Source organism: Phoenix dactylifera, chromosome 12 (assembly GCF_051530095.1).
Source record: "Phoenix dactylifera cultivar Ajwa chromosome 12, Ajwa_hap1_PhDact_Kaust_v1.1, whole genome shotgun sequence".
Classification (NCBI taxonomy): Eukaryota; Viridiplantae; Streptophyta; class Magnoliopsida; order Arecales; family Arecaceae; genus Phoenix; species Phoenix dactylifera.
The window spans coordinates 6,079,631-6,104,562 of NC_143201.1; the positions used below are offsets into that span (position 1 = coordinate 6,079,631).

The 24,932-nt window shown below is 37.3% G+C and overlaps 2 protein-coding genes across 3 annotated transcripts in view; both read left to right on the top strand.

Moving 5' to 3' along the window:
* The first annotated feature begins 415 nt into the window (after window positions 1-415).
* On the top strand, window positions 416-10,284 carry LOC103712330 (protein trichome birefringence-like 11). Of its 2 annotated transcripts, XM_008798818.6 has the most exons (4): window positions 416-1,019; window positions 5,099-5,488; window positions 7,626-7,784; window positions 9,319-10,284. In XM_008798818.6, exons 1-4 carry the CDS (start codon window positions 649-651, stop codon window positions 9,707-9,709), a joined length of 1,311 nt encoding a protein of 436 aa, XP_008797040.4. In that variant the 5' UTR covers window positions 416-648; the 3' UTR covers window positions 9,710-10,284. The 2 variants fall into 2 exon arrangements, with proteins under 2 accessions (XP_008797040.4, XP_038971817.3); XM_039115889.3 differs by lacking the exon at window positions 7,626-7,784 and having other exon boundaries at window positions 500-1,019.
* A 4,391-nt stretch (window positions 10,285-14,675) lies between these two features.
* The window catches only part of ECR1 (E1 C-terminal related 1), a 31,042-nt gene continuing 20,785 nt past the window's right edge, over window positions 14,676-24,932 (top strand). Inside the window, exons 1-2 of the mRNA XM_039115890.3 lie at window positions 14,676-14,896; window positions 14,978-15,141. Of these exons, the coding sequence (XP_038971818.2) occupies window positions 14,795-14,896; window positions 14,978-15,141 (266 nt within the window). The 5' untranslated portion in view covers window positions 14,676-14,794. The remainder of the gene's footprint in view (window positions 14,897-14,977; window positions 15,142-24,932) is intronic.

The window sequence follows — 24,932 nt, forward strand, 5'->3', positions numbered from 1 at the left end:
CTTCACATGTTTCTAGCGATTCACATGGCATCATCAAATGATACAAATCTTGGATAAGAATCTACAACGCACTAGAACGCCCTTGTTGACGATCCTATACTCTGATGGCATCTAGGGTTCCTCGAACAATGTGATATCTTACACTGGGTAAATTCTTAACCCTTTCTTCTCTTACTAATACTATAGAATGTTCTTGTAAATTATGGCCAATACCAAGTATATAAGAAGTTATTTAAAATCCAGAGGTTAATTGTACTCTAGCAACTTTATGTAAGGTAGAGTTTGGTTTTTTGAGGATGATAGTGAAAAAGTTGACAGATAAGTTAACTTTACTGTCATTCTACATAACCGTATATGAGATTTTCATACTCATATGGCTCCTCGTTCAATTCTTCCGAAGGATTCCCCTCCAAATGCCCCCAAGGCGCGCAAAAAAACAAACAAACAAAAAAAAAAAACGCCATATGTTTCTCCGCCCGTCCTTCGTCTTCTTGTCGTCACGGTGACGACGTAAACAACGCGATCAGTGATTCTGCTTCCAATCCTCACCCTTTCTCCCTGTTTCTTCTACCCGTAAAACTCAGGAAAAACAGCATCTTCTCTTCTTCTTCTTCTTCTCTTGAAGATGGATGCAAGAAGAGCAGGGAGATGATGCTGTTAAGGCGGCGGCGTAGTGCGGTGATGCAGGTGGCGGCGGCGGGCTGCCTCGTCCTTGCCGCTGCCTCCGTCTCCCTGTTCTTTTTCCTCTGCTTCCGAGGCAGAACGGTGGTCGTCAACCGGGGGGTGGCGGGCGGCGACGGGTGGAGGAATTTGGGATTGAAGGTGGAAGAGAAAGGAAGAAGATTTCACGAGGAGTGTAATTTGTTCGATGGGGAGTGGGTATGGGACGAGAGATATCCGCTGTATGAGTCGAAGGGTTGCCGGTTCTTGGATGAGGGATTCCGGTGCTCGGAGAACGGGAGGCCGGATAACTTCTATACCAAGTGGCGGTGGCAGCCCAAGCATTGCAATTTACCCAGGTTTCGTATTTTATAATCCCTCTCACTGATTCTATTTTGAATTTTGATTCTTGTTTAGTTTTGTGTGGAAAGGTGTACTTTTTCTTGATGGAAGTTGGAAGGTATATAATGTTTCTGCAGTAAATTATTAGTTGTTGATGCGATATCATGTTTATTGATTAATAATTGTTAGGTTCTTCAATCTTTTGAATGGAATTTGGCGTTTTTTCGTTGTTGTGTATGCGGCTTCATTAGGCTGCCTGACCTTTGTTGCTATTTTTAATTTTGATTCTATCTTTTATATTCACTTTACTGAAGTTTCCGAGTATATTGATTCCAAAAGGTAGGAATGTTAACATAAAATCATCGAAAGAAAAAGAACTGGCTTCTTGTTTTTTTTTTTTTTAATTGTTGGTTGTGCCTTTAAGAAAGCCTGTTTTTCTTCTTATCTGATTGGAGTTTCCATGTATTATAGTTTTCTTTTCTTCTTTTGAAGTAAATTTTAAAGTTGAAGTGTTTATCCACATTGTAAGCTAAAATGAGTTTCTCAATTTCCTTCTTTATCTGTCTGTGAAGAGCTGTGTGTAAACCTGAGGACTTGACATATAAAATCCCAAGATGAGAAGGTCAAGAGGCCCACCTCATGTTATTTTTAATTTATTCTGCAAGTATAGAACTCTTTTAGTTTGTTTTTTGAAACTAGTCTTGTGGGTGGGTGTGCTTGTGGTGTTCTTTTAAATGGCTTTGTATGTCTCTCTGTTCTTGCTAGTCTTCTCCCATCACATCCATTTATTATTACAAATATCTCCTAAAAGTTTGTGTGATTACATGATACTTGGGAAGTTCAACATTTGCAAGCCACCAAACTTTATCAGCCTATACTGCTTGCTGTCAGTTTTACTGCACTGTGTTTAGTTAGTTAGGTTCAATTGACAATTAACATGTCCAAAAGGAAGTATTTTGTGTCTTTATTCTTCCAAATTACATCACTTAAGTGATTGTTCAGTTTTATGAAAGTGGACTGTTTGCAAGTCAATTTACTAGCTTCAACAGGCAGCTTAAATTCTGCAATATCACACGCACTTGGAAGAGTCATAGGTAAATGGAGGCAATTAAGGGTCAATTTATTATCGCTACACCTTGATATAACCTCGCTGTTGTCTCTAGACTTGCTATGTTCCAGCACCATGCAAAGTTGCTGTTTAGAATATTCAGTTAGCGGCAGCGAGACAGACTCGTGAGACAATGTTTGAAATGCCTAATCTTAATTATCTACAGGTCCTACAGAAACCCTAACATTCTTTTAAAACATATTATGTCCTCCCAATCTAGAAGTAAAAATTCAAAATGCAAACAATGAGAAAAAAGGGAGAAAAGAAATTTCTTTTATTGCTATCTGAGGCAAAACTTTGTAGGAAAAGACTAATCATAACTACGTATCTTGCAGACCTTTGGCATATTTTAAGAGTTTTGCCATGATAACCAATAATTACTTAATCAGGTCTGATTCTTAATTTCCTTCTTGCTTATCTCAGGGAGAATGGGCAAAACCAATACAAAAATTTTAATTCAACTCATGACACTAGAATTTCAGATCTAGTTTCTTCCAGAAAAATATGAAGAAATTTATCATTTGGATGATCCAATTAAAGGCAGACATTCTTCCAAGAGAATATTGCTGTAGGTATCAGTTAGATCAACTTTTCTATATATTCTTTCCAACTGTAATTCTTTTGCAAGTAGAGGTTCCATTATATGACTCATTGAGGCCATCATACTTATTGCTATTGGTGAAAAACATTTTGTTTGGCCTAAGACTGCAAGCAGAATACATCAATTGACTGCCAAACAAGGGCTGGGCAAAAGCAGCAGACTGGCATATTATGTGTCCATGCTTAATGCTGCTGAGGGACATTTCCTTGATGGATGACTTCTTGATGTCATTATCTCCACTATAAACAATATTTAGGTGGCTCCACGAATACCGTCTCCCACCTGTTTTTTCTTGTTTCTCATTTATTTGGCCAAAAATCAAGAAAATAAGGGTAAACTATGCCAAATATTTTCATTGGTATGGAATTATGGTATGTTATAGGTTGGGTAGCAACCTACACCACTATATTCATTTTTTTGTATATCTATTTTTTAAAAGAATTATATTATTTTTGGAATAAAATTATCATTAGAACAAACTAAAAATAATGTCAAGAAAGTAATTATAGCATATTGGCACTATAAATATGCACATTCTACCATATTATTATTGGATGTAGATCAATTTTGGTCACCTGAACTTGCATCCAAAATTTGCATGAAACTAAAAATAAACCAAATGAAAGTATGAAACGCCTTTGTTTGATGAGAAAAGTATATCAAGTACTCATGGGGGTGGGGTGGGGTGGGGTGGGGGGTCTGTAGAAGCCCTTGAACAATTTTAAGTTTCAAAAATTCTATATTCTAATATTATTTTTTTGGACAAAGATTATCTAAAAATAATTAAATAATTAGATATTTTGGGGCCAGTGTAGATAATTTAGAGCTATTCTCTAAGGTAATTAGCATGCATTTCAGTAATTATCTGAATTGATGTTTCATTTAGATTTAATTTTTTTGTCAAAGTTCTTTCAAACCACTGGTGCTCATATTATTGCCAACAATATAGACCCAACCATCAGCTCAAAAAACCTATCCTAATCGTAAATTTTAACAAATAAACTCTAATAAACCTGTAAACAATCATTAAAAGAAATATACAACAGAAAGGCAAACAAAAGTCAAAAAGAAAAATTGGTGTTCTAATGAATCACCTGGATATAATCCATCCCAAGTGTTGAGACTGTACCTTCCCAGTGACATTCAGACAAGGCACCTGATCAATACAAGGCTGTAGATAGGGATTTAAAACCTTAATGAACTATCTGTTGAATGAATCAATTTACTTTGAAAAAGTACATACTTTTTAGTATTATGTTTGCTTTTATCCCATGCATAATGTGTGGAGTGTACTATTATTGATCTTGTAAAGGAAATTCTTTTCTCATATTTTTATGCTCAGACATATTAACTACACTGTACGATGACGAATTCCATTTTAATCTTATATTAGACATTATTTGGTTTTCTTACTTCTGATGGTATTGATCAATTCTACAAAAATAATTGTAGTATAATTTTACAGTTTATTGTCATATTTCTGGCTTCTTATGTTACTTCCCCTGCCTTTTCTACAATCACGTTGTTATTTGACTTCGAACTTTTTTTTCTTCTATTCAAACATGTAAGTGCTTTATCCATAATATCCGTAATATTTATTTCCCTCACAGTCTGTGTTTGACAATGTTTTGTTTGTATGAGTATCATAATGAAAAGCAACATTAGAACAAGTAAAATCTATGCCTCCGGTGATGATTTTTGTTCTTGTTTATAATCTCTATAATTAGTCCACTAATTGACCAAAGTGCCATGTTACCATGTTGTTATACTTTTCTAGTTTGAGAATGTCATCAATTCCTTTTTTTTTTTTAAATCCTTGGTTTTCCATTGTGATAAAAAGGAAAAATATTGGTCATTCATTTCTCATGGAGCCTTTTCTTTTAAGAGAATATCAGTATTGATTTCTCTTACCTTTCGAGAAATCAGAAAATATTGGTCATGTTCCTTCTTTGATCCTTTCTGTTCGCTAAATCATAGAATTCAGAAGTAATTAGCTTATATCTCTTCCTAAAACTTTCTGAAACATGATGGGATGGATTTGGATGCAACCAACAAGAATTCATGTCATTTTCAACACAGGCTGTTGGTTTCCCCCCCTGTCACACATTCCTTCCCTCTACCTATTTAAATAATTTCAACCAAATGCATAGAGAAATACCAGGTGGTCACTTAATAAATTCTTAAAACCCTGACTGCACTGCCTTTTTTTTTAAAAAAAATGATACATTAGCGCTTTGTTTCCCTTTAGAAAGAGGAACACTGTGTTTTTTGAATGATAATAGTATTATTTTCCATCTGCGGAAAATGTTATATCACCACACACATACACACGCGCACTCACCCTTATATGTTCTCTAAATTCTTTTTTTTCTTATTCCTAATTGAAGATTTGATGCCAAGAAGATGCTTGAAAAACTACAAAACCGACGGTTGGTATTTGCGGGTGACTCCATAGGAAGAAACCAATGGGAGTCTCTACTGTGCATGCTTTCTTCAGCCGTCTCTGACAGGGGTTCTATCTATGAAGTGAATGGCAACCCTATTACCAAACATAAGGGCTTCCTAGTGTTTAAGTTCAGGGACTACAATTGCACTGTGGAATATTACAGGGCCCCATATCTGGTGCTCCATGGTCAAGCCCCAGCTGGAATGCCAGCAAAAGTGAAGTCAACACTTAAACTGGACGTTATGGATTCGAAGTCGTCCCGATGGAGGGATGCTGATGTGCTGATCTTCAACAGTGGCCACTGGTGGAATTATGAGAAGACCATTAGTGGGTAATTCTATAGCTGAAATTCCTTTTTCTTTCTTTCCTTTTTTTTCATATTCTCTTCATTCTTTTTATGGGTTTGGAACATGATCTGTGAAATTATTGTCCTTAATGGGCCTCAATCTTAAGAACAAGCAGCTGTCCTTTACTCTTTTCTCAAAAGGTTCATAGCTAGATAAATTTACATATGTTATTTATATTTTTCTGCTTGTTCATTTTTTAAAGAAATTCAGCACATTCATGCAGAAGTGCTTATCGAATAACTTTATCATATTATTTACCATATTATTTACATCTCCTTTTTCTGGAAAGCATGTTTGCATCTTTCTGCATATATACATTCACATAACTTATGGCCATTGGCTTGAGAGATGTGTTCCTAATTCAACAGGGATATTAGTGAACATGACACTGACATCTTTCTTTAGTTTCAGTGGCCTTTTTGGGAAAAAAATTATCTGAGCCACATATGCTAGAGGTCAGGAATTCAAATCCCCTCCAAGCTGATTATTTATTTAATTGACCTGGTATTATCTTCACTCCTTCCAATAACTATGTTTGTTATCTTGATTCATTTGAGTCATTGGCCCCTCCATGTGAATGGAGGCTGCACGTGAGGGGGTGTTAAACCTGATGTACATCTTTGACCCTTTTCCCATCAGCTTAACCTTTTGAAGTCAATTGGTTAGTTAATAATTTCTAGCGAAGAAGTGTATAATGATATATTAAATATGTAGAAGTGTGGAGGGTTGTCTTTGTGACCTTCAACGCACTAATGGTTCAGTTGTTAATGAAATATGTCACACACATCATGCAGTCAGCCACCTTGTTATCATTGCAGCAGCTAATCAACTTATATGCTGTCATGATACATTTTTTGCTGTTCATTTTTTTAAATTGGAAGAAGTGACTATGTTTGATTCATGGGCTGTGGCATAATGCTCTTTTCTATTCAGAGTCAAGAACTCAAGATCATAACGTGCTTAGTCTTCTGCAAATTTGTAACTTAGGAAATCATTGCTGCTGTCTTTTAGTTAATCTGTAGTTGATAGATACATTACTTTCCTTGTACTTCAAGCAGTCTTTACCGTCTTTTTATGTCATGCTTTGTTACTTGCCGAAGTATGTGGCCTACTTGAGGGGTCCTTTGAGGCTCCTTTCTTGTGTCATGTTCTCCATATTAAAGATATTACTATATCTAACTCATAACGGAAAACTTAGCCACTACTTTGTATTATTGACAAACTTCTAATTTTAATGCCTACTATATCCGTTCCTTCAAGACCATCTCTTTTTTCATCGTAGGTGCTTTCCAACATGTCTTTTGGTTGTCATTCTCACAAGGTATTGGTCATATAAACTCTTGTTTACTAAAGAAAACTTAAAAGAATCTGTTGAGGTTTATGGAGTTGAAATGCAATAGTGAGCTTTCTCTAGTCGGGAGGTCTATGCAAGCCAACCACGAAAGGCATGCAAAGAAGGCCTCTGAGTAGACGTGCTAGTGTTTAAGTTCTCAAGACACCTTTTGATTAGGAAGTATGAATCTTTAGGTCATTGTCTGTCCAATTCCCTTCTATTATCAGATTAAGAATCTTATAAACTTTATTTTTCTTATAGGAGAGTCCTTGGGGAAGTCTTGTGCCAAGGTAACAGTCCATTAGTCATTTTATTAGTTGGCCACTTAGTACTAGTGTAAGAGTAGCAATATATTCCTATATTGACCACCAATGTTTGGAAAGTTTATTTTGATTGTAACTTGTAAGTTGTGTTGAAAGAGTGCTATAGTTACTGGGAATTAGGATTCCATTTTAGAGTGTCAGGATCCAAATATTTTGATCCCTTTGTTGTGATTGTTTTGTAAGTTATAAGTAGGCCTTTCTGGACCCAAATTACCTAGGTTGACCAATCGATCCATCATAGCAAGGACAGAGCCTCTGTAATTAAGGATGTTCTCTTTGCTGCTACCTATTGCATTCTGATAATATCTCCACTAGCTATCTTTTATAGTTGTCTCTAAAATTTTCTTTTATTATTCCCTCGTATCTGATTCATTCTCTACTTAGCTGCATTAAAAGTCGGGCCATATTATGAATGAGTTGTTATATCGGCCTATGAATTTTCTAAACGTATTTTAATTTGCATAGTGGACATTATTTTCAAGAAGGGAGGGAGGTGAAGATGGGGATGAGTGTGGAAAGTGCTTACCAGAGATCAATCAGGACATTGTTTGACTGGGTCAATCGCGAAGTTAATACGAGTAAGACTCAGGTCATCTTTCGTACGTATTCTCCAGTGCATTTCAGGTTTGTTTAATATTCTATAGCTTGTTCTACATGTTTAATTAATTCTATCTTTTATATTTTAAACCTAGCTTCTTTTTTTGGCCATTATAATCAAGTGTTTACGTGAATAAGATAGCATAGCTTCAATCATCTATCAAGAATTCAATTACTCTTGTTTTATGTGTTACTGTATCCTAGTAGGCTTGCCTGACAATATTTAAATTTTTTTGACTATTTTAATTCTCAATATGAAGAAGAAACATATGTGCTTGTAGGTGAAATTCACTGTGTTTTATATTTTGATCATTAGAATATATTAATTAGAAGTCCATTGCAAAATATACCTTCCACCAAAGACTTGCAACACTTCATTAGAGTGACAAGGGCCTCAATGATCATCAAGAATTATGTGATGTGTTTGCCTGTCCCTTTCTTTGAAAATTTGTGATACAAATGTGGCTGGACCTAAAGATAACATAGGATTGGAGAAAGTTAATTGTGGTCTTCGCACCATTTTACGGGCACAGGGAATGACTGTTTGATAGGTTATGATGCCATCAAGTGTAGGACAGCATTTACAACTTTCCTGCTCAATCTGATAGTGTGATTACTCTGATGACAAGTGGATCTCCCATGGAAAGTCTGCATGCATCATCATGATCCTTGGCCACAGTTTGTAGCTCTAATACCACGAAAATTCAGAAGCAAGTAAATGCAAGAATGATTATATGAGGAAGTCAATCCAATTTATAAACATAAAAGAAAAAATAGGAGGAAGAGAGCAACAGAACAAAAACAGAGAACAAAACACACACACACACACACCACAAATACACCAGCCAGGCTGAAAGGAGAAGATCAGCTGCTGATCCAGCACTAAGAATTTGTAGAGGCAACAGAGTCCAGCATTGTTCTCAGAGCTTTGTGGCGTTAAGAATTATTTTTGCTTCTTTAAGAAGTCACTCTTATCCAGTATGCAGCCAAAAATCTGACTCTAAGATTTCCTGGCGTTTTTGAAAATCTGAGCACTCCTTTAACCAAAGGGTCTTCATCCCAATCTTTTCTCCACTTGGCTTTGACTCTCCCTAGTCTCCAGGAAGTCTATAAGGTATAAACCTTTCAAACTTGTAGGAAAGATCTGAACTTTAGATTGTCCAAATCCCATCCAGCTGTTCGGTATAAGATGGTTGTCTCCTCATGCTGTGTACAGAACAGACAAGATGGAGTGGGTGGTTGGTGGAGGGGGGCATCCAAGTTCTCTTCCTTAAGTTTCCAATTTCTAAGGTCTTACTGTTTATATCTGTTCAAGAAAAGACAAGGGTTTTAGCTGGAACAAGACAGCTCCAAACCGCTTTAGCTGAGGGTGAATTTAGCTTTCAAACTATTTCAACCCCTTGAATTCTCTCAGTTATATATTAGTTATTACTGAATGTATAAAAAAGTTATTTCTCAGAAAAAAAGGATGTATAAAAAAGTATTGAATGATCTCATTCTAAGCAGTATTCAATAATTTAAGACATAAGTAGACTGCTTAGTAACATCACAAATTTTGCAGCGGCGGGGATTGGAAGAGAAGAGGACACTGTCACTTGGAGTCATTTCCTGAATTCAACTCTTCACGGTTTTCACTGAAAACACGGACCTGTCTGTTAGACCTATTCACAAATGTATCCATGGAGTATTCTAGTCAAGCTATGATGCCAGAGTTGGATTTGTTGAATGTGACCCTGATGACAGTGCAAAGAAAAGATGGTCATCAGTCCTTATATCACCTTGGTCCTACAGCCCGCCCCCAACATCACATGCAGGATTGCAGCCACTGGTGCTTACCTGGGGTTCCAGATGCCTGGAATGAACTCCTCTATGCCCTCTTCCTTAGATGGGAATCCAAGGTCCACCAAAATTTATTTGTTTCAGGCAGCAGTGGAGTGAAGCTTGATCAGTGAAGTGGTTGTGACTTCTATTTGAATCGACTTGCATCCGGTTCCATGATGCATCTTGCTGTTTAAATGGAATACTTTCCAAAGTTGTTTTTGAAGAAATTCTCTTCAGAGTCGTTGGAATGATGCAAGTCTTTTCGGCTGGTTTTTTCATGCACAGGACAACACCACTTAGATATTCATGAGACCTGGTGTTATGTGCTATAAAGTGTTTCAGAATAGAGAAATAATTGGCATGCCAGTGTGCATACCCAATTGGAACTGGCAATATCCAAGAATAAGGAAGCAATGTCAAACTATAGAGAAAGATTACATATCAATTCAATTTCAAACTCTCGCGATCTCATTCTATTATCTAATTCAAAACATAATAGAGTTGTCTTGTTTAGTTTGTTCTGTCCTTTTCTACATTCCTTCTCCATTTAGGGTGATTATATGATGTAAGAACAGATAGAAAAATGATCTTGGTGTAAAGCTCAAGTTTACTCCTCTTTTTTTTCTGAGCATAGTTGAAATGTTATGCTTCCCTCAAGAAAGAAAGTTGAAATATTATGGATGATCTGCCACAGTTTCTCAGGTGAGTTTTCCATTGCCAACTCAAAGTGCAAGTTTCATCTGTGGAGTGTCTACAAACCAAGATTTATAAAATGGAGATTATACAATTTAAATCAGAAAGATTAAAATGAAAAATTTATTCCTGCAATTATCTTATGTTTGCCATTACTTATTCATCATGCACAAAATGCATTCTGTATTCATCCAATTGATTCAAGTACAAGAACATAGTGAGAAAGTTATTTTGTCCTTCTACACAGTTGGAGATGCCTGAACATGCCAGGTAGAAGAAACTTCACTTATTACAGCTAAAGCACCGTATAGAATATATACAAAGTAGCAAAATATCAGCTTATGGTTTCTAATGATCAGCCTAATCTTCTCATATATAGTCCATAGTTGAAGGGTTGCAATAATATACAAGTCTAGTGCTGAATCAATTCCAAATAAGTATGCATCTCAGCCTAAGATTATTTTTATCGATAAGGATATGGTTGACATGCAGCCCTACAAAATAACAGTGTATCGAACCAATTGTCATTGTTGAAGTAGCTAGATAAGACATTGATGTTTTGTTAAGAAAATTTATCCAGAGCATAATCATGTACCCAATGATCCTGCCTGCAACAAGAACTCGAGAGGAATGTTGTAACTTCTGCAAATCTGCTGGGAAATTCTCAATCTTCCTGTGTAGCTGTTACAGCAAGTGCAAGATTAACTGCCTTTTTAAGCATTATTTTAACTATTCAATTGTTAAAATTTATGATTATAAAAAGATTAATTAGAAAATTTTGGCTGATAATTTGATATCATTGTTAACCACTATAATGGAAGATAATGTCTACACTGGCTGATATAAGCAGGGCTGAGATATAGATTATATCGTATCGGCGAGTGATTTTTATTGACACAAACCAAAATCTTAGCTGCGACCTAGACCGAGATGTAGATTAACCTTAAGCATTGATTCTTGAACAACAGTATCACTAAGAACATCTAGTTTGTTTGGACCCTTTTTTTTCATTAAATTCATTATAACCAGTTAATGTTAACACATCTTGATTTATATTTATGATGCATTGCATTCAATGGCAAATCTAACATCAATTAGGGTGGGCATGGGATGAAATCCCCTCTCTAGGGTGGGGATGGACCCCTCCCCATCTACTAAAAAAAAAAAAATCTTTTTTGTTTTTTTTATACTAGCATGCCTTAACACCAAAATGAAAATAATGGACAAAAAAAATTCTCATGCAATCTAATTCTTTGCTAATTCAACAAAAACCTACCCTTTTTTATTTCCTGCAAATCTACTCGAAAAAGAAAATGATAAGGGAAATAATACAAGAAGAGTCCAATGTAAATAAATCATCAAAATCGCCAAGCGAAGGAAGGGATCCATCTCCAACCATTTTTTCTTCTCCGCCCAACGATCTCCCAACACAGAAGGCAGAAGGCAAACCCAAATATCAAAACCCCGACCTCTCTCCTCCAAATCCTCCTCCTTTTCAACCCCAGAAGCGCCGGCACCAAAACCGCAATCCCCGAATCCTTCTCCCTCCCCAGCACCGACGCCGCCGCCGTGACCGCCAGGTAGACGAGGAGTCCCACCAGTCCCCCTTCCTTCCCCGGCATCCGCTTCTCAGGCCACCCTCCGCCGCCGCTCCAAAACCCTCGCCGTCCGCCGCCGCCGCCGCCGCCGTTCTGGAAGAGGAGGAGCATATCCAGCGGCGCCGCTGGCGGCCAGAGCCGCCGGAACGAGGCCGCGAAGGAGAGGGCCTGCCTCAGTGCCGATATCCCTGCGGATTCGATCGCTTTCCTTCGCCTTCTCTTTCCTCTTCTCCGGCCGTTTCCGCCGCCGAGGACGGCGGAGCAGGTTATCTTGGGAGAGCGAAATGTGGGTTGGAGAGGAAGGGACGGCGATTGACGAAGCGAAAGCATCATTTGGCGATGGCGATGGGAATTGAAGGGAATAACAATGGGGTTGATGGTGGGATGAAGAAGAAGAAGAGATGGGGAGTTTGAAAGAGCCGTTGGGAAAGGAGGGATTGGATCCATGCCGTGGAGTAGAAGTTTTATGGCAAGCGGGCGCTTGAGAAACTTTTAAATCTATTCCAAGTCCATCCAAGGAGAAAAGAAGAGAGAGATGTGCTGAAGCCTGAAGGTAAAAGTTTGAAGTAAAAGTTTTTCAAAAAAAAAAAGAGGCAATATATAAAATAAACAACATTTATGTACTCATTTACCAGAGAATTAGTAGAAAATAAAAAATAAATATACTCCTGTTGATTCTTGTGAATATTTTGAAACTTTATTATTCAAAGTAATCTAAATTGATATATTTTAATAAATCGATATCTTTTATTTTTAATTATTAAATTTTAAAATATCTCTAAAATAAAATGAAGGATATTTATTTGCTATTAAATAAGAAAAGAATATGTATAGCTATTAATAAATCGTTCTTTTAGTTATTACTCTATAATTCACATGGATCTATATTCTACACTACTTTTTAAATAGTAGAATAAAAATAAAATAGTCATAAATTATGTAACTTTGAGAATTTTTTTATAAAAGTTCAATATATGATGTAGACAAAAACTAATTAACAAAGTTTTGTAAATATCCAAAAGAATAAAATAAAGTATATATTTTATTAAATTTCTATCAGGAAGGAAAAAAGAGCTATTCAAATGTTTTAAGGTAGTACTATAATTCAAGGAATAATCATTTTGTGGTTAGGAAATTTGCATTTTATTTGGTGGTTAAAGTCTGATTCAACTTTTTTTATTTATATTTTAAATTTAATTTTTAGAGCTAATTATATGAGTCTTTAAATTTAATTTTTAAATTAATTTTTAAGCTATATTCTTTGACCAGGCCATCTAACCCCAAGTGATGGCAAGGATAAATATGCAAACAAAAAAACTCAATCCAGTTCCAACTTGGGGGATAAATACATAAATGGGCAATTTTATCAGTATATATATGCAAAAATCATAAAAGAAATTATGAAATTTGAAAAAAATAGAAAATAATTGGTTTCAAATAATATTTTAATTTTAATTTTAATTTTAGAGCCGATTCTATGAAGATCAAAATGTTATCTCATAAATGTAATCTAACTTTAATGATAGTTTAATGGGACCATCTAATAGAGACTGATGCAGGGGTAAATATAAAATAACTCAATCAAACTTTCATTCAAAACACACATGCATACACAATCAAGCTTGATTTTACATAAAAATGTTAATTTCTTAGTCAAAAAAGCCAAGCATTGATATGTTTATGTCTTGTAAATAAATCCTTTTATGTTAAATATGAATATTTAACAATTTTCAGACTTACCCTGCCCAAGATATGGGCTCAGTATCATACTCAACTTTCTTTAGATGGGAGCACATCCAAAAATTGAGTCTATGCATTAGCTTAGCAAATTTTTTCATGTATTTGAGAAAATTTTAGTTCATAAAACTGCTTTCTTTTATCAATTTCTAATTCGTACAATCCAACTAACATATCCGAGTCTCGCCCAAGTAAAAAAACTGTTACTCTTATAAATTGTTGAGATAAATCCATTCTAATTCATTTTTGTGTTCTGTTGGATCCTAGTTCGACTTTATCCACTTTCACGCATTTTGCGTTGTTGGGTCAACATGATCTACCAACGCAATGCATCAACTTCATGATTGGACCAAAACCAAATCATAATCAAAATATGATTATAATTATTGAATATTGTCCTAACTATTTAGTTTGATTTAAAAATGAATTATTTTAAAAAGAATCTTTTCTTTTTTTAGTAGAAAGGACATGCAAGGACCGTACAACAACGATAAGCCTTGCTCAAATACCTCTGTGGTTTGATTCAGTTTGGTGTCCTATTGGACCCTAGTTTGACCTAACCCACTTTCATATATTTGATATTTTACCTGTCTAGGTCAACATGGTCTACTAACACAATGCATCAAATTCATGATTGGATCAAAACCAAACTATAACCATAACTATGATTATAAGCATTAAATCTTATCCCACCTATTTAAATTTGATTTTGAAATTCTTTATTCAAAATTTTTCTAAATCTTTTGATAAAAATGGCCCATAGGTCCATACAAAAAGGTTTTGAGTCTTTTAACTCTCCTCCAAATGCCCTTACTCATACCCTAGTGAAAGCAAGATTCGAAATCCCAAGAATTCCTACCTTATAAGCTAGCACTTATCTAAAAAAATTCTTATTTCAATGAACATTCTTATTTATATTAACTTCAATGAATTTCAAGCCACCAAATCACATCATCATCATCATTATTATTATTATTAAAAATATTTGTTCGAATAATTAAGACCGGGGAAAGTCCGGTACTCCGCCGGTGCATGTTATCTCTCGGTCCTCTTCACAAGTGAGGGCCCAACAGGGAGGAAGGGGGTTCATATTCATTCTTCACTCCACTGTAAAGCCGCTGGAATTCTGGGGCTTGGAAGTATCAGAAGGGGAAGAACGCGAAGCTTTTCTGAGAAAAACCCGATCCAATGGCGAACCCCTTGGCTCAGCAAGGAAGATGGAGAGATCTCGACAAGCTTCTCGCCAGGCCCGGAAACATCGTCGGCCATGGCTTCGAGCACAGCCCCACTGTGAATCCCCCATCTCGGTGCCTTTTCCTTGTAATCCATGTTTTCTCCTTGGATTTCTCTTATTAGGGTTTGTTTCCATAGCTGAGGGAGGAGATCGGGGAGTTTGTGAGGGTGCTGGTCGTAGGGGCTGGCGGGTTGGGCTGCGAATTGCTCAAGGACCTGGCTCTGTCTGGCTTCAAGAACATCGATGTCATCGACATGGACACCATCGAGGTTTCCAACCTCAATCGGCAGTTCCTCTTTAGGTATGGAATAGCCCTTGTCTATGTCTTTTGTCTTCTCATCCAGTTAACGTTTGTTCTCACACAAACAATGTGGCATATGAGATACCCGATCGGAAACCTTACGTTCCCTAATTATGTAAACTAGGTTAAGCACTAAAGTAAGAATTTTGGGTGAAGCTGGCATTATTCATCAAAGTGTTGTAGATAGCTAAGCAACCTTTATAGCTAAGCGATCCTTCAGCTCCTCTCTCTCTCTCTCTCTCTCTCTCTCTCAAGAAAATGGAATGTAACATGAATTCCAATTACACACTAATTCTGATATGCTTACAAGCATCAAATCCTATTGGTTGTGGGGAACTTTAGCCAACCAGACATCAAAAATTTGAAATTAGGTTGCAGATGTGGGGAAGGCATCAAATCAGAGAACAGCGGTATTCTTGTTTACTACATATACTATTCTTACCTATTCAAGCATCAATTCCAAGCAGTTGCAATGATGAGGTACCTTTCCCGAATTTTACAAGTTTACATTAGTGGTTAGGTGGTGAGTTCGCTGAAATTAGAGACATATTTGATCCCTTACGGACATGGTCAGCAGTTTAACTTGCCATCCTTCACCTATAGGGGATCTTCGGTTAGGCTTCCTTCCATTTCTTGTTTCACCTGAACATTAAAGAAAACAAAAAGTGCTATTGACTTGTGGGAGTTAATTGAAACCATTGTAGTGGTGCCTGAAGTGATTAGAAGTGAATATTATGTATAAACTCTGACATTGGAGGTAATTGTTTAAATATGAAGTGGCACTTCAATTAGAAATACATATAATGGTCTTATGGCCTAGCCAATGCAATAAGTACCGATCTAGTCACTTCTTAACATACCTTGATAAAAAAAAGAAGGTATGTACCAATGAATACCAAGTTGTTAAGTATCATAATGCAAGCCTCTTACAAACTTTTGAAGAAGTATGCGCTAGTTTCTCCATGTAAATTGTGGCTTGGAGGAAATCACAACAGTTTCCAGTATGTGGGGTGATTAGGTGGTCTTGCATGTTCTCGCAAGATTGACCTATAATCTTGCAAGGGACTAAAATTGTCAAATCTTATTTCCTTTCTGGTTGGGGAATAAGCATGAAATATAGAATCTCTAGCTTGAGATACTAGCTTTGTTTGCGTCATGCAAATTGACTGCTTAGTAACTCTAGAAAATAAGATCAATGTCCCATTAACCACTGGGGGATGATATAAATGGTTATTAATGAGGCAATGGTTGTGGTCTCATGGAGCATTATTGGTTGAAAGGATATTATCTTCATAAATATATATTGGTTGCTATTGATCTTTAAGGGGATAGCAATGTTGCAAATTATCAATTTCTGTAGGAAAAACTCATTGACATTACAAGCAATGTTGTCAAAATGCCTAGATGGTTCTAGATAGTGGCTCCTTTCGATGCCTAAGCAAAATGCCTATGTCGCTAGGTGGGTGCTTATAGTTAAACTCCAAAAGATATTAAATTTAATATAATAGACTTGTATGATTAAATTAGCACGAATATAATGACTCCAACCTCCAAATTTCTTGGTTTCTCTTGTTCAATGCCCATAATCATCTTGCCACTCATATGGAGAAGAGGATATAAAGTCAAGAGAAGGTAGCTTGATGGACAGTTGTCTTTAGGTGGATGAAAGAAGATTAAAAATGGATGGTTTTGATCTTAAAGTAGTCTTAGTGCTTTGATAAGTTTACTCCATGAATATAATCCAAACTGATGGATAGCAAATAAACTTCCTAAAATTTATGGAGAAAGGTGGCTGAAAATGTTCAATAAAATTAGAAATAGGCATTCACCTGATAACAAATGGCTAATAGATGGCCAGAGGCTCGTCTAGATCCTAAGTTAGGTGCTTGACTGGCCGTCCAACCTAGTAGCTTGGGTGTACCAAAAAAACCTAGCAGCTTGGAAAATATGAGGCACCTAGGTAGTGGGGCTGCCCAAGCGCATAGCTGGGACTGCCTAGGCACCGTTATGACAACCTTGGTCACCATACTCACTTTGATTCCATATTAGAAGCCCTTATCATTTTGCTAAATTCCAGTCAACATACTTGTATGCACTGAGTTTAACAAACTACTGGAGTGCGGAAAAATGCGCAAGATGATGGACTCTAGAGAAGGTTGTGAGCAATGCAATAGGCTTAAAGAATTGATGAAAACTGCATCATACATGCTTGATTTTTTTGGTTCAGTACCCTCTTAATGGGATCAATTTGCTGCCTGCTCATCTTGATCTAATGATCAATGCATTGGCACAGGCACTTTTGCTGGAAGCGTAGGAGAGAGTAGTGCTTTATACTACCACATATGCGCCCACACATGCATATACGGTCCCTTAGCTGCATCACATTGCCTATATATGGTCATAACACATATGGATTAAAAAGGCAGTTCACTTAGCATTGTATGGCTGCGTATATGGCTTGCTTAATCTCTATTTGGCATCACTTCTAGTTTCTAGTTTTCAGTTTTTGTTTTCAAAACGTAGAAACCAAGGGAAAAAAATGGTTTTTGGTATCCCACTTTCTATTTTCTGTTTTTTGATGTCTTTCTCAGTTTCTAGAAATTGTGGAATTCTGTTAGGGATTTGATGTCGGTATTTGACTAATTACCTTTTTTAGGGTGCTTTTATACTATTCCCATTAAAAGGTCAGCGATCCATATTTGCATGGGTGGATGGGTGGCTTTGATTATAAAAAGTTAGTTTGAAATAATATTCTAAGGGACTTTCCTTCAATTACTCGACATCCCAAAATTTCATACTCCAGTGAACTTCTCAAATACTCCAACCAAGTATGAACTCTTCCATAAACATAATTTTAAGAAGGAAAGAACAAAAGATCGAGCAGAAAGTTTAATGCTTTTTGATCTGAAGGAAAGTTAGCAGAGGCCTCCTCAAGCTCCTAGCAGCCTATTTATTTCACTACTGTAGTTTTCTTCTTCATAGCTTTTTTTTTTTTTTCATTTTTGTTTGCTTTTTTCTTGTCACAAAAAAGGTGAAGAAGAAGAGCAACAGGAGGGGGAGGGTTTTGGTTTCTTGTTTTCTTTTACTATTTTCAGGTTTGATATTATTATTTTACTATCTAATCTGCATTTTGTACTTTCATAAAAAGACAAAATGGAGAAGCAGCAGTAGAAGAAGAGTTTTTTGTTCTTAGTGATTCCATGTTTTGTCCTTAGAAATTCTGATTTTTTCTGCTTGTTAATTTATTTTTTGCAATAGCATAATTCTCTTTGTTTTTTAAATTATTTTTGTTATATAAAATTAAAATTATAGAACCATGATAGTTTGATCATATTAAAAATTTATTTCTCAAGTATGAGATGCATGTCTAAATTCTAATATGAATATTTTCCCAAGTCATAATCATATATTTGCTTAATAAAATAATATAAACTTAGGGCTGTAAAGTTATATATAACGACAACTTGAAATAACTTTTATTTAGACTTGAAATTATAAAAAAATAATGACCTAAGTTGACTGTTAAAAGTAATCAATTGATTTTTTTTAATATTGGTTGCCCCCCTTTTGAAAATTTTTGGCTTTGCCACTGCTAGAAATGTTGCCAAACGCTGTCTTCATATTGTGTGATTGCATACATGGGCCTGCTTAGCATTTTGGAGCCACATATATTGTGTTGGTTTCCATCACTTTATCAGTCAAATTTTTGAGTTCCAATTCCTTTCAGATGTTTCTTGTAAGACATCGAACATGCTTAAGAGACAGTTGTTGCTATGAAGTCAAATTGGAAGGGGCATTCAAATGATCTACAATCAAATACGAAAGCATTTGCTTAAGATGAGGCTGAAATTAAGGCCGTTGCCCTTTATCTAAAGGAGGCATTACCCGATACTAAGGAGTGTTAGGAGGAAATGATATCACAAGCCAAATAATTCCTAGTCTGCACTATTGGAGTTGCATAATGCTGAATTATTGATGTCTTGAAATATATGGGATTTGATCTTGAAGCACTTAGACATTGATATAATCTACATGCTCATAAAGTCATACATATATATTATATAACTTTTAGGCTGTATATGTTGCATACGTTTTGATATGCTGTGATGTTTTGTACTGAGACTATATTGGTAATAAGCATTGTGAAGTGTTGGTTTCCATCCCTTGATAATGATGCTTGTAAGGTGCAACACTAATTTGTCTTGAAGTGGGAGGGCTCATTTATTATGCATTAATACAATGCCTTCTATAAAATTGCTTCTTTGGATGGCAAGTACAATCGAATAAATGGCAAAGACTTGAAATGCTATTATACTTGAAGAAGAGGATGATTTTCTCCAAGCTTTCCGAGCCTATAAGTTACAAGAATTTAAAGTATTTCAAGATTTCCAAGAACTCATAATCCACATAAATTCCATCTCTTCACAATTTCGAAAGAGTAGTCCAGAGTTGGTTTGCATTTGCTATGTCAAGCAAGAATTGCCTCTACTGGATGGAGATTATGCTCCTCCATGGGCCACAATAAAATCCTTGATACTTCTTGACTCTATTGCATGACTTTTTTTTCTTTCTCTCGAGGCTCCTTAAGGTGGGCCTGTGCCTTCCCTTACAGTTTGACAACTTCAATTTTTAATTCTTCTTTAATAGTTTAATGCATGCTTTTATAACCTCTTGCAGATCATTTGAGTAAATTCATTGACGACAATCCTCTCTTGAGCATATGCAATTCTAGCCATTGACATCTCAAGAGATTTGCAACTTGAGAATTTGATTAATAAAGTATTGTTTATTTTGATGTAAGTGTTGTCACCATTGAATGCAAGCAATTCATCGTTTCCTTCTAATTGATAATTTTGAGGAAGAGAGATTGGAGTGCACCAAAGTGTCATATGAAGTTGCTTTTGTAAATCTTTGGGTTCATCTACTCTTTGATCCATGGTCTGCTATACCGGAACTGGAGCTCGGACCGGTTGTTCGACGGCACGGAACGGTACACCCCTGTACTGTTTCGTGCCGGCCTTATACTGACATAGTAGAAGAGGCGGGGGAGAGGGCAAACGGGGGAGAGGAAGAGAGAGAGAGAGAAGGAAAGAGGGAGGGAGAGAGAAGGAGGGTGGCGGAGGCCGGTGGAGGGCCGACGACCCGTGCGAAGAAGGCGGAGGAGGGCTCCGCTGCCGGGTCTCCTGTTTTGTTCGAAACAGGGTTTCAACCCTTTTTTTACTTTTGGGACTTTTAAGTGACGTCGGCAAGCGATTTGCCGACTTCACTTAAAAGTCGTGAAATAAAAAAAAGGGGCTGGACCTCTATTTCGAATGGCAAAGGGGACCTGGCCACAGAGTCCTCCGCCGGCCGGCCTCCGCCTCCCACTCTCTTTCTTTCTCTCCGTCTGCCTCCCTCCTCTGCTCGCTCTATCTTTTTCTCTCTTTTCTTCTCCTCCGTCGACGGGTTTCATTTTCGTTACCGGAACTGTCCCGGTTCGCCGCCGGTATGGCTCGGTTTGCCCCAAATTGCCTGGTTTGGAACGGTCTTGCCGACCCTACTCGATCATTTAATGATATTGTGAACATCGCACAATCTCTTAAACATGTTTTTCTAGAATCTTCAATAACTCCAAGAAGATTGAAGAATCTTTCTAAGGAGTATGGTCTTTGCTTGCACTGCACATTTTGTTTGGTTGAGTCTTGTTGGCTCGTGTTAGAACATGGATTCCTCTTGTAGATGATGGTATTAGCCTAACAATCTCCTTTGCCTATTGCCCTATTAAAACTGGCTAGAAAGTTAAGCAAGACAATGAGCAAGATGGATAATTGCCTTCTCTCCATCGGAAGTTACAGTACATTACCAAGGTCGGCATTACCATCATGGATTGTGAAAAAATGTCAAGCGTCAATAGCATCTATGGCATTTTATCACTATCGTAAACAATAACCTACCTTACAACTAAAGCAATAACTTTGGAATATCTAGCTCTAGCTCCACCTTGGAAAGAGTGTTCATTGACACCTATAGTAAAATCATATTAGGCATCGAGTTGGAATGCAACTCGAATGGAATCTGATGACTTCTGCTCCATGCTCAAATTGATGATTGTCGGTGCTCAAGGAAAGTTATCCGAGGCATGACAACTGGTAACAAATTGTTATGAACCTTATGATTTATGGCTTAGTGCAAGAACTTTCTAAGATCTACAAAAGTGTCTATCAACTTTATGACAATCAGATCAAGATGAGTAGGCTACAATTCCACTCTATCAGATGGTAGGAAACTATAAGGTTCAAGCATACAACACACTGGATGCTATCTCTATTATTGTCTTTATCAAGGAATGCGGAACCACCCCAAACTGACTGGTTCAGGCGTATTGAGCTGTACTGACGGCAGACTGGGATGATTCCAGCATAACTACGAGAAACCGGCGGAAGGGGGAGAGGGAGAAGGAAAGAGAGGAAAAGAGAGAGAGAGAGGGGGGAGGGTGGGAGAGGGAGGGAGAGAGATGGAGGGTGGCGGAGCTTGTTGGACGGTCTCCCTCTCCCTCCTTCCCCCCTTTCTCTCTTTTCCTCTCTTTCATTCTTCCTCTCCCCCGTCCTCCTTGCCGTGTCGGGCCATGCTCTGCTGGCCTTTGCTGACCTTCTCTCTCCCTTCGTTCCTTCCTCTCCCTCTCTCTCTTTTCCTCTCTCCCTTTCTCCCTCTCCCTCACCCTCTTTGTTGTTTGGAGTACGAGCTTGGTATGGAACGGCATGGGGCGTACAAAATCATGCCGCTGGCCAAGTGGTATTGGCCCTGGTACCAGCACAACGATCCTTGATCTTTATATATGTGGTCTCACTCTTGGCCTTCTTGTTTATTGCCTGGGTGCGCTCTTGACAACCATCCCAAAGTTTGCTAAAATCAGTCCCTGTAACAAACAAAAAATGAACAATAAATTGACTGCCTTATTTTGTTGTCGCAAGAGATGATCCATCATTTTCCACCATTGTGTTTGGTTGGCTTGTCATTGAGCTCTGCAACATTTTTGTGTGGTTGTACTTGCATGGATGACAAGGCAAGCTTCGTCTTTCATGCAACAATCCTATGCAACGATAGGTCCTATAAAAGGAATTGGTTTGGTGATGTATTTTCTTTCTAAAAGCAATTATCATTCATAATGGGATTCACTGTAGGTAGGATCTTTGCAACTATAAAAAACATAACCTAAATGGATCTAAGTCCTTCAAGCCTCCGCCAGAACATCTCGTGAGAATAACTATATAATAAATATGTCAAGCAATAGCAATGCTGATATGCTACAAAGATCCTTCAAAAGATTAACTTTATCTCAGTGTAACATCCTGAAGGTATGTCCTTGGCAAACGGTGTCATATAGGATGCTTGAATCCCACACATATTTGGGCAAAGTATGAGGAAATTCCATGTAGCTACTCTTTAAAGTTTTAGAGGAAGTTTATAATTTTTAAAATCATATCACCTTGACAACAAGTGTTGGAAATATGCTATAGTACATAAGAAGAGATTTATAATCTGATTCTTGCACATCATTATAATAGTCATATGCTTACCATATCTTAGGCATACCATGATACAAAAGGCAAACAACATGTACAACATGCTATGCAATCAATTTGTTTCACTTAACATCTGTGAAGGTGCAGGTTGAAGGTTGTGGAGCAGTTGCTGTAGTGAATGCAATAGTTTCAAGAATCCATTATTGGGGCAAATGGCCAATTTATATGCTTATTTATTTAATATATATCTCTACATATATAACATATCAGATGCATTGAATTCTGTACATGTACATATATGTTTTACAACTGATACCTGTAACCCTGGAAAACTCAAACATAATTATGGTGTTCAGTTTGTTTAATTGCGAAAGCTCTTGGTCACGAATTTTGAGCGCGTGCTTTAATTTGTCATCTTACGGAAATGTTAGATCTTGGAATAATAGAACTTTATTATATAAATATTTCTATTCCTTAAAAAATTAAAATAACAATTTTGTTTTAAATAGATTTCCAACTGTATTTGCAAATATTGTCTAACATCTGGTGGTGTGTACTGTAATTCATGATGCTGATGGCTTGCTAAATGTTGTTGTAATACCCGACCCTTTTGAAGATGGTATACGGAACATGGCCTGGTCCACTTGACCAATCCAGCCCAGGGATAGCAAAGCCCTTCGTTAAAAAAACTGATGCATATGCGTCGCACGTGCTGTGAAGTGGCAGAATCCCGATGGGAGCCACCTTCTTCTCTGACTCCCTTATGGGAGTTCGACTATGGGAAGACTTCCAGGGCTGAAGGAGATCCCGACTGTGCTCTATTTAAGAGCCTCTCAACCCTCCATTCACCTACCACCCAACACTGCGGACCATCATTACCACTCTCTCTTCTTTTTCCTCTTGATAATTGATGGCCACATTCTATCTCTTCATTGGAGAAAGCCATTGGAGCATTGCCGGAACAAGGTAATGATCCCCTAAACTTCTAATTAATCCTTGTCCACACCCTTATCTCTTAAATCACGGATTTCGGTTGGCTAGTCGTCGGATTTTTGTCATGAAGGGGATGCTATGTTGGTTCCCTTATTTTTGGATTGACTTTCGATCCTATTTCTTTCTTTTCTAGTTATCTTTGCTGCTGGCACTAGTTGCTGAACCTTTTGGCCAGTCTCCCGTGCTGGTTTGTGCCCACTGCCGGAGCCCTAGCTGTCGGCGAGTGCCCACTACCATTCCTTTCGCCGGACACTCATCACTGCCACCCGCTCTCCGCCTTCCACCACTATTGCATGCTATCACTTTCCAGCCACGGCCACCTACTAATCAGATCATCCTCTATTTCCCTAGTTGGAGGAGGCCGAAGCCCCTCTGCTCGTTAGAAAAAACAAAGAAAGAAGAGGGAAGAGAATCCTCTATTTCTCTTTCTCTATCTAAGTTCTCTCTCCTTTTTCTCTCTCTTTCTCTCTACATGATCTTTGGATCCAAAGGGGGGGTTCCTAAGCCCTTTGCTTTGAACCGGAGTTGACCACAGTGAAGGGGCCTTGAATTGCCCTGTTAATTGGGCAACGTTGCGGCACTACCCTGGCCTTTATTGAGCACCATGGGATTTAGTTCGCATTGACCTTTATCGACTTCTTGTATTTTAGTCCGATCTTGGTCAAATGAAGTTGCTCTGATCGGACCCACCCGGGCCGCCAGGCACCATCGCTTGGTTAGACCTATCCCCCCTCCACCTTTTCCTCTTACTTTTCCATCATTGTTCGGATTTTCCGTTGATATTCTCTGATTGCTGAAATTGAATCCATGTAGGGGATACTATGATCTGGTCTGTAAATTGAGAATTTTGAGAAGGATTTTTTTTTGGATGATATGGATTTATTAGTGTACTTGTAAGGTAAGTAGTGTAATTCTTTTTCTAGATTTATCAGCAGATTATAAAATATTTATGTCATTGAATTTTGAGTCATATTGTTTATGATTTATAAACTTGAAGTGTAGTATTTAATTATTGAATCTGTCTTATTGTGGAACAATATTTGAAGCATAATCGACAATTTTGATTTCGTTGTGGATTATGATCGATTGATTTCAATACCGTATGGCATTATATATTTTGCCACTTTGGAATATGAAACGTGTTTTATGAAAAGGAGCTTTGATTTTGAGATGGATGTGGACTCTCAGTTCGAGTATCTTAAAGATCATTCTAGTGGCTAGTGAGGGTTGTATGTTGACACTTGATTAGTCCTAAAGGGTTTACGTTGTGAGAAGAGGAACGACATACTGCAAGCA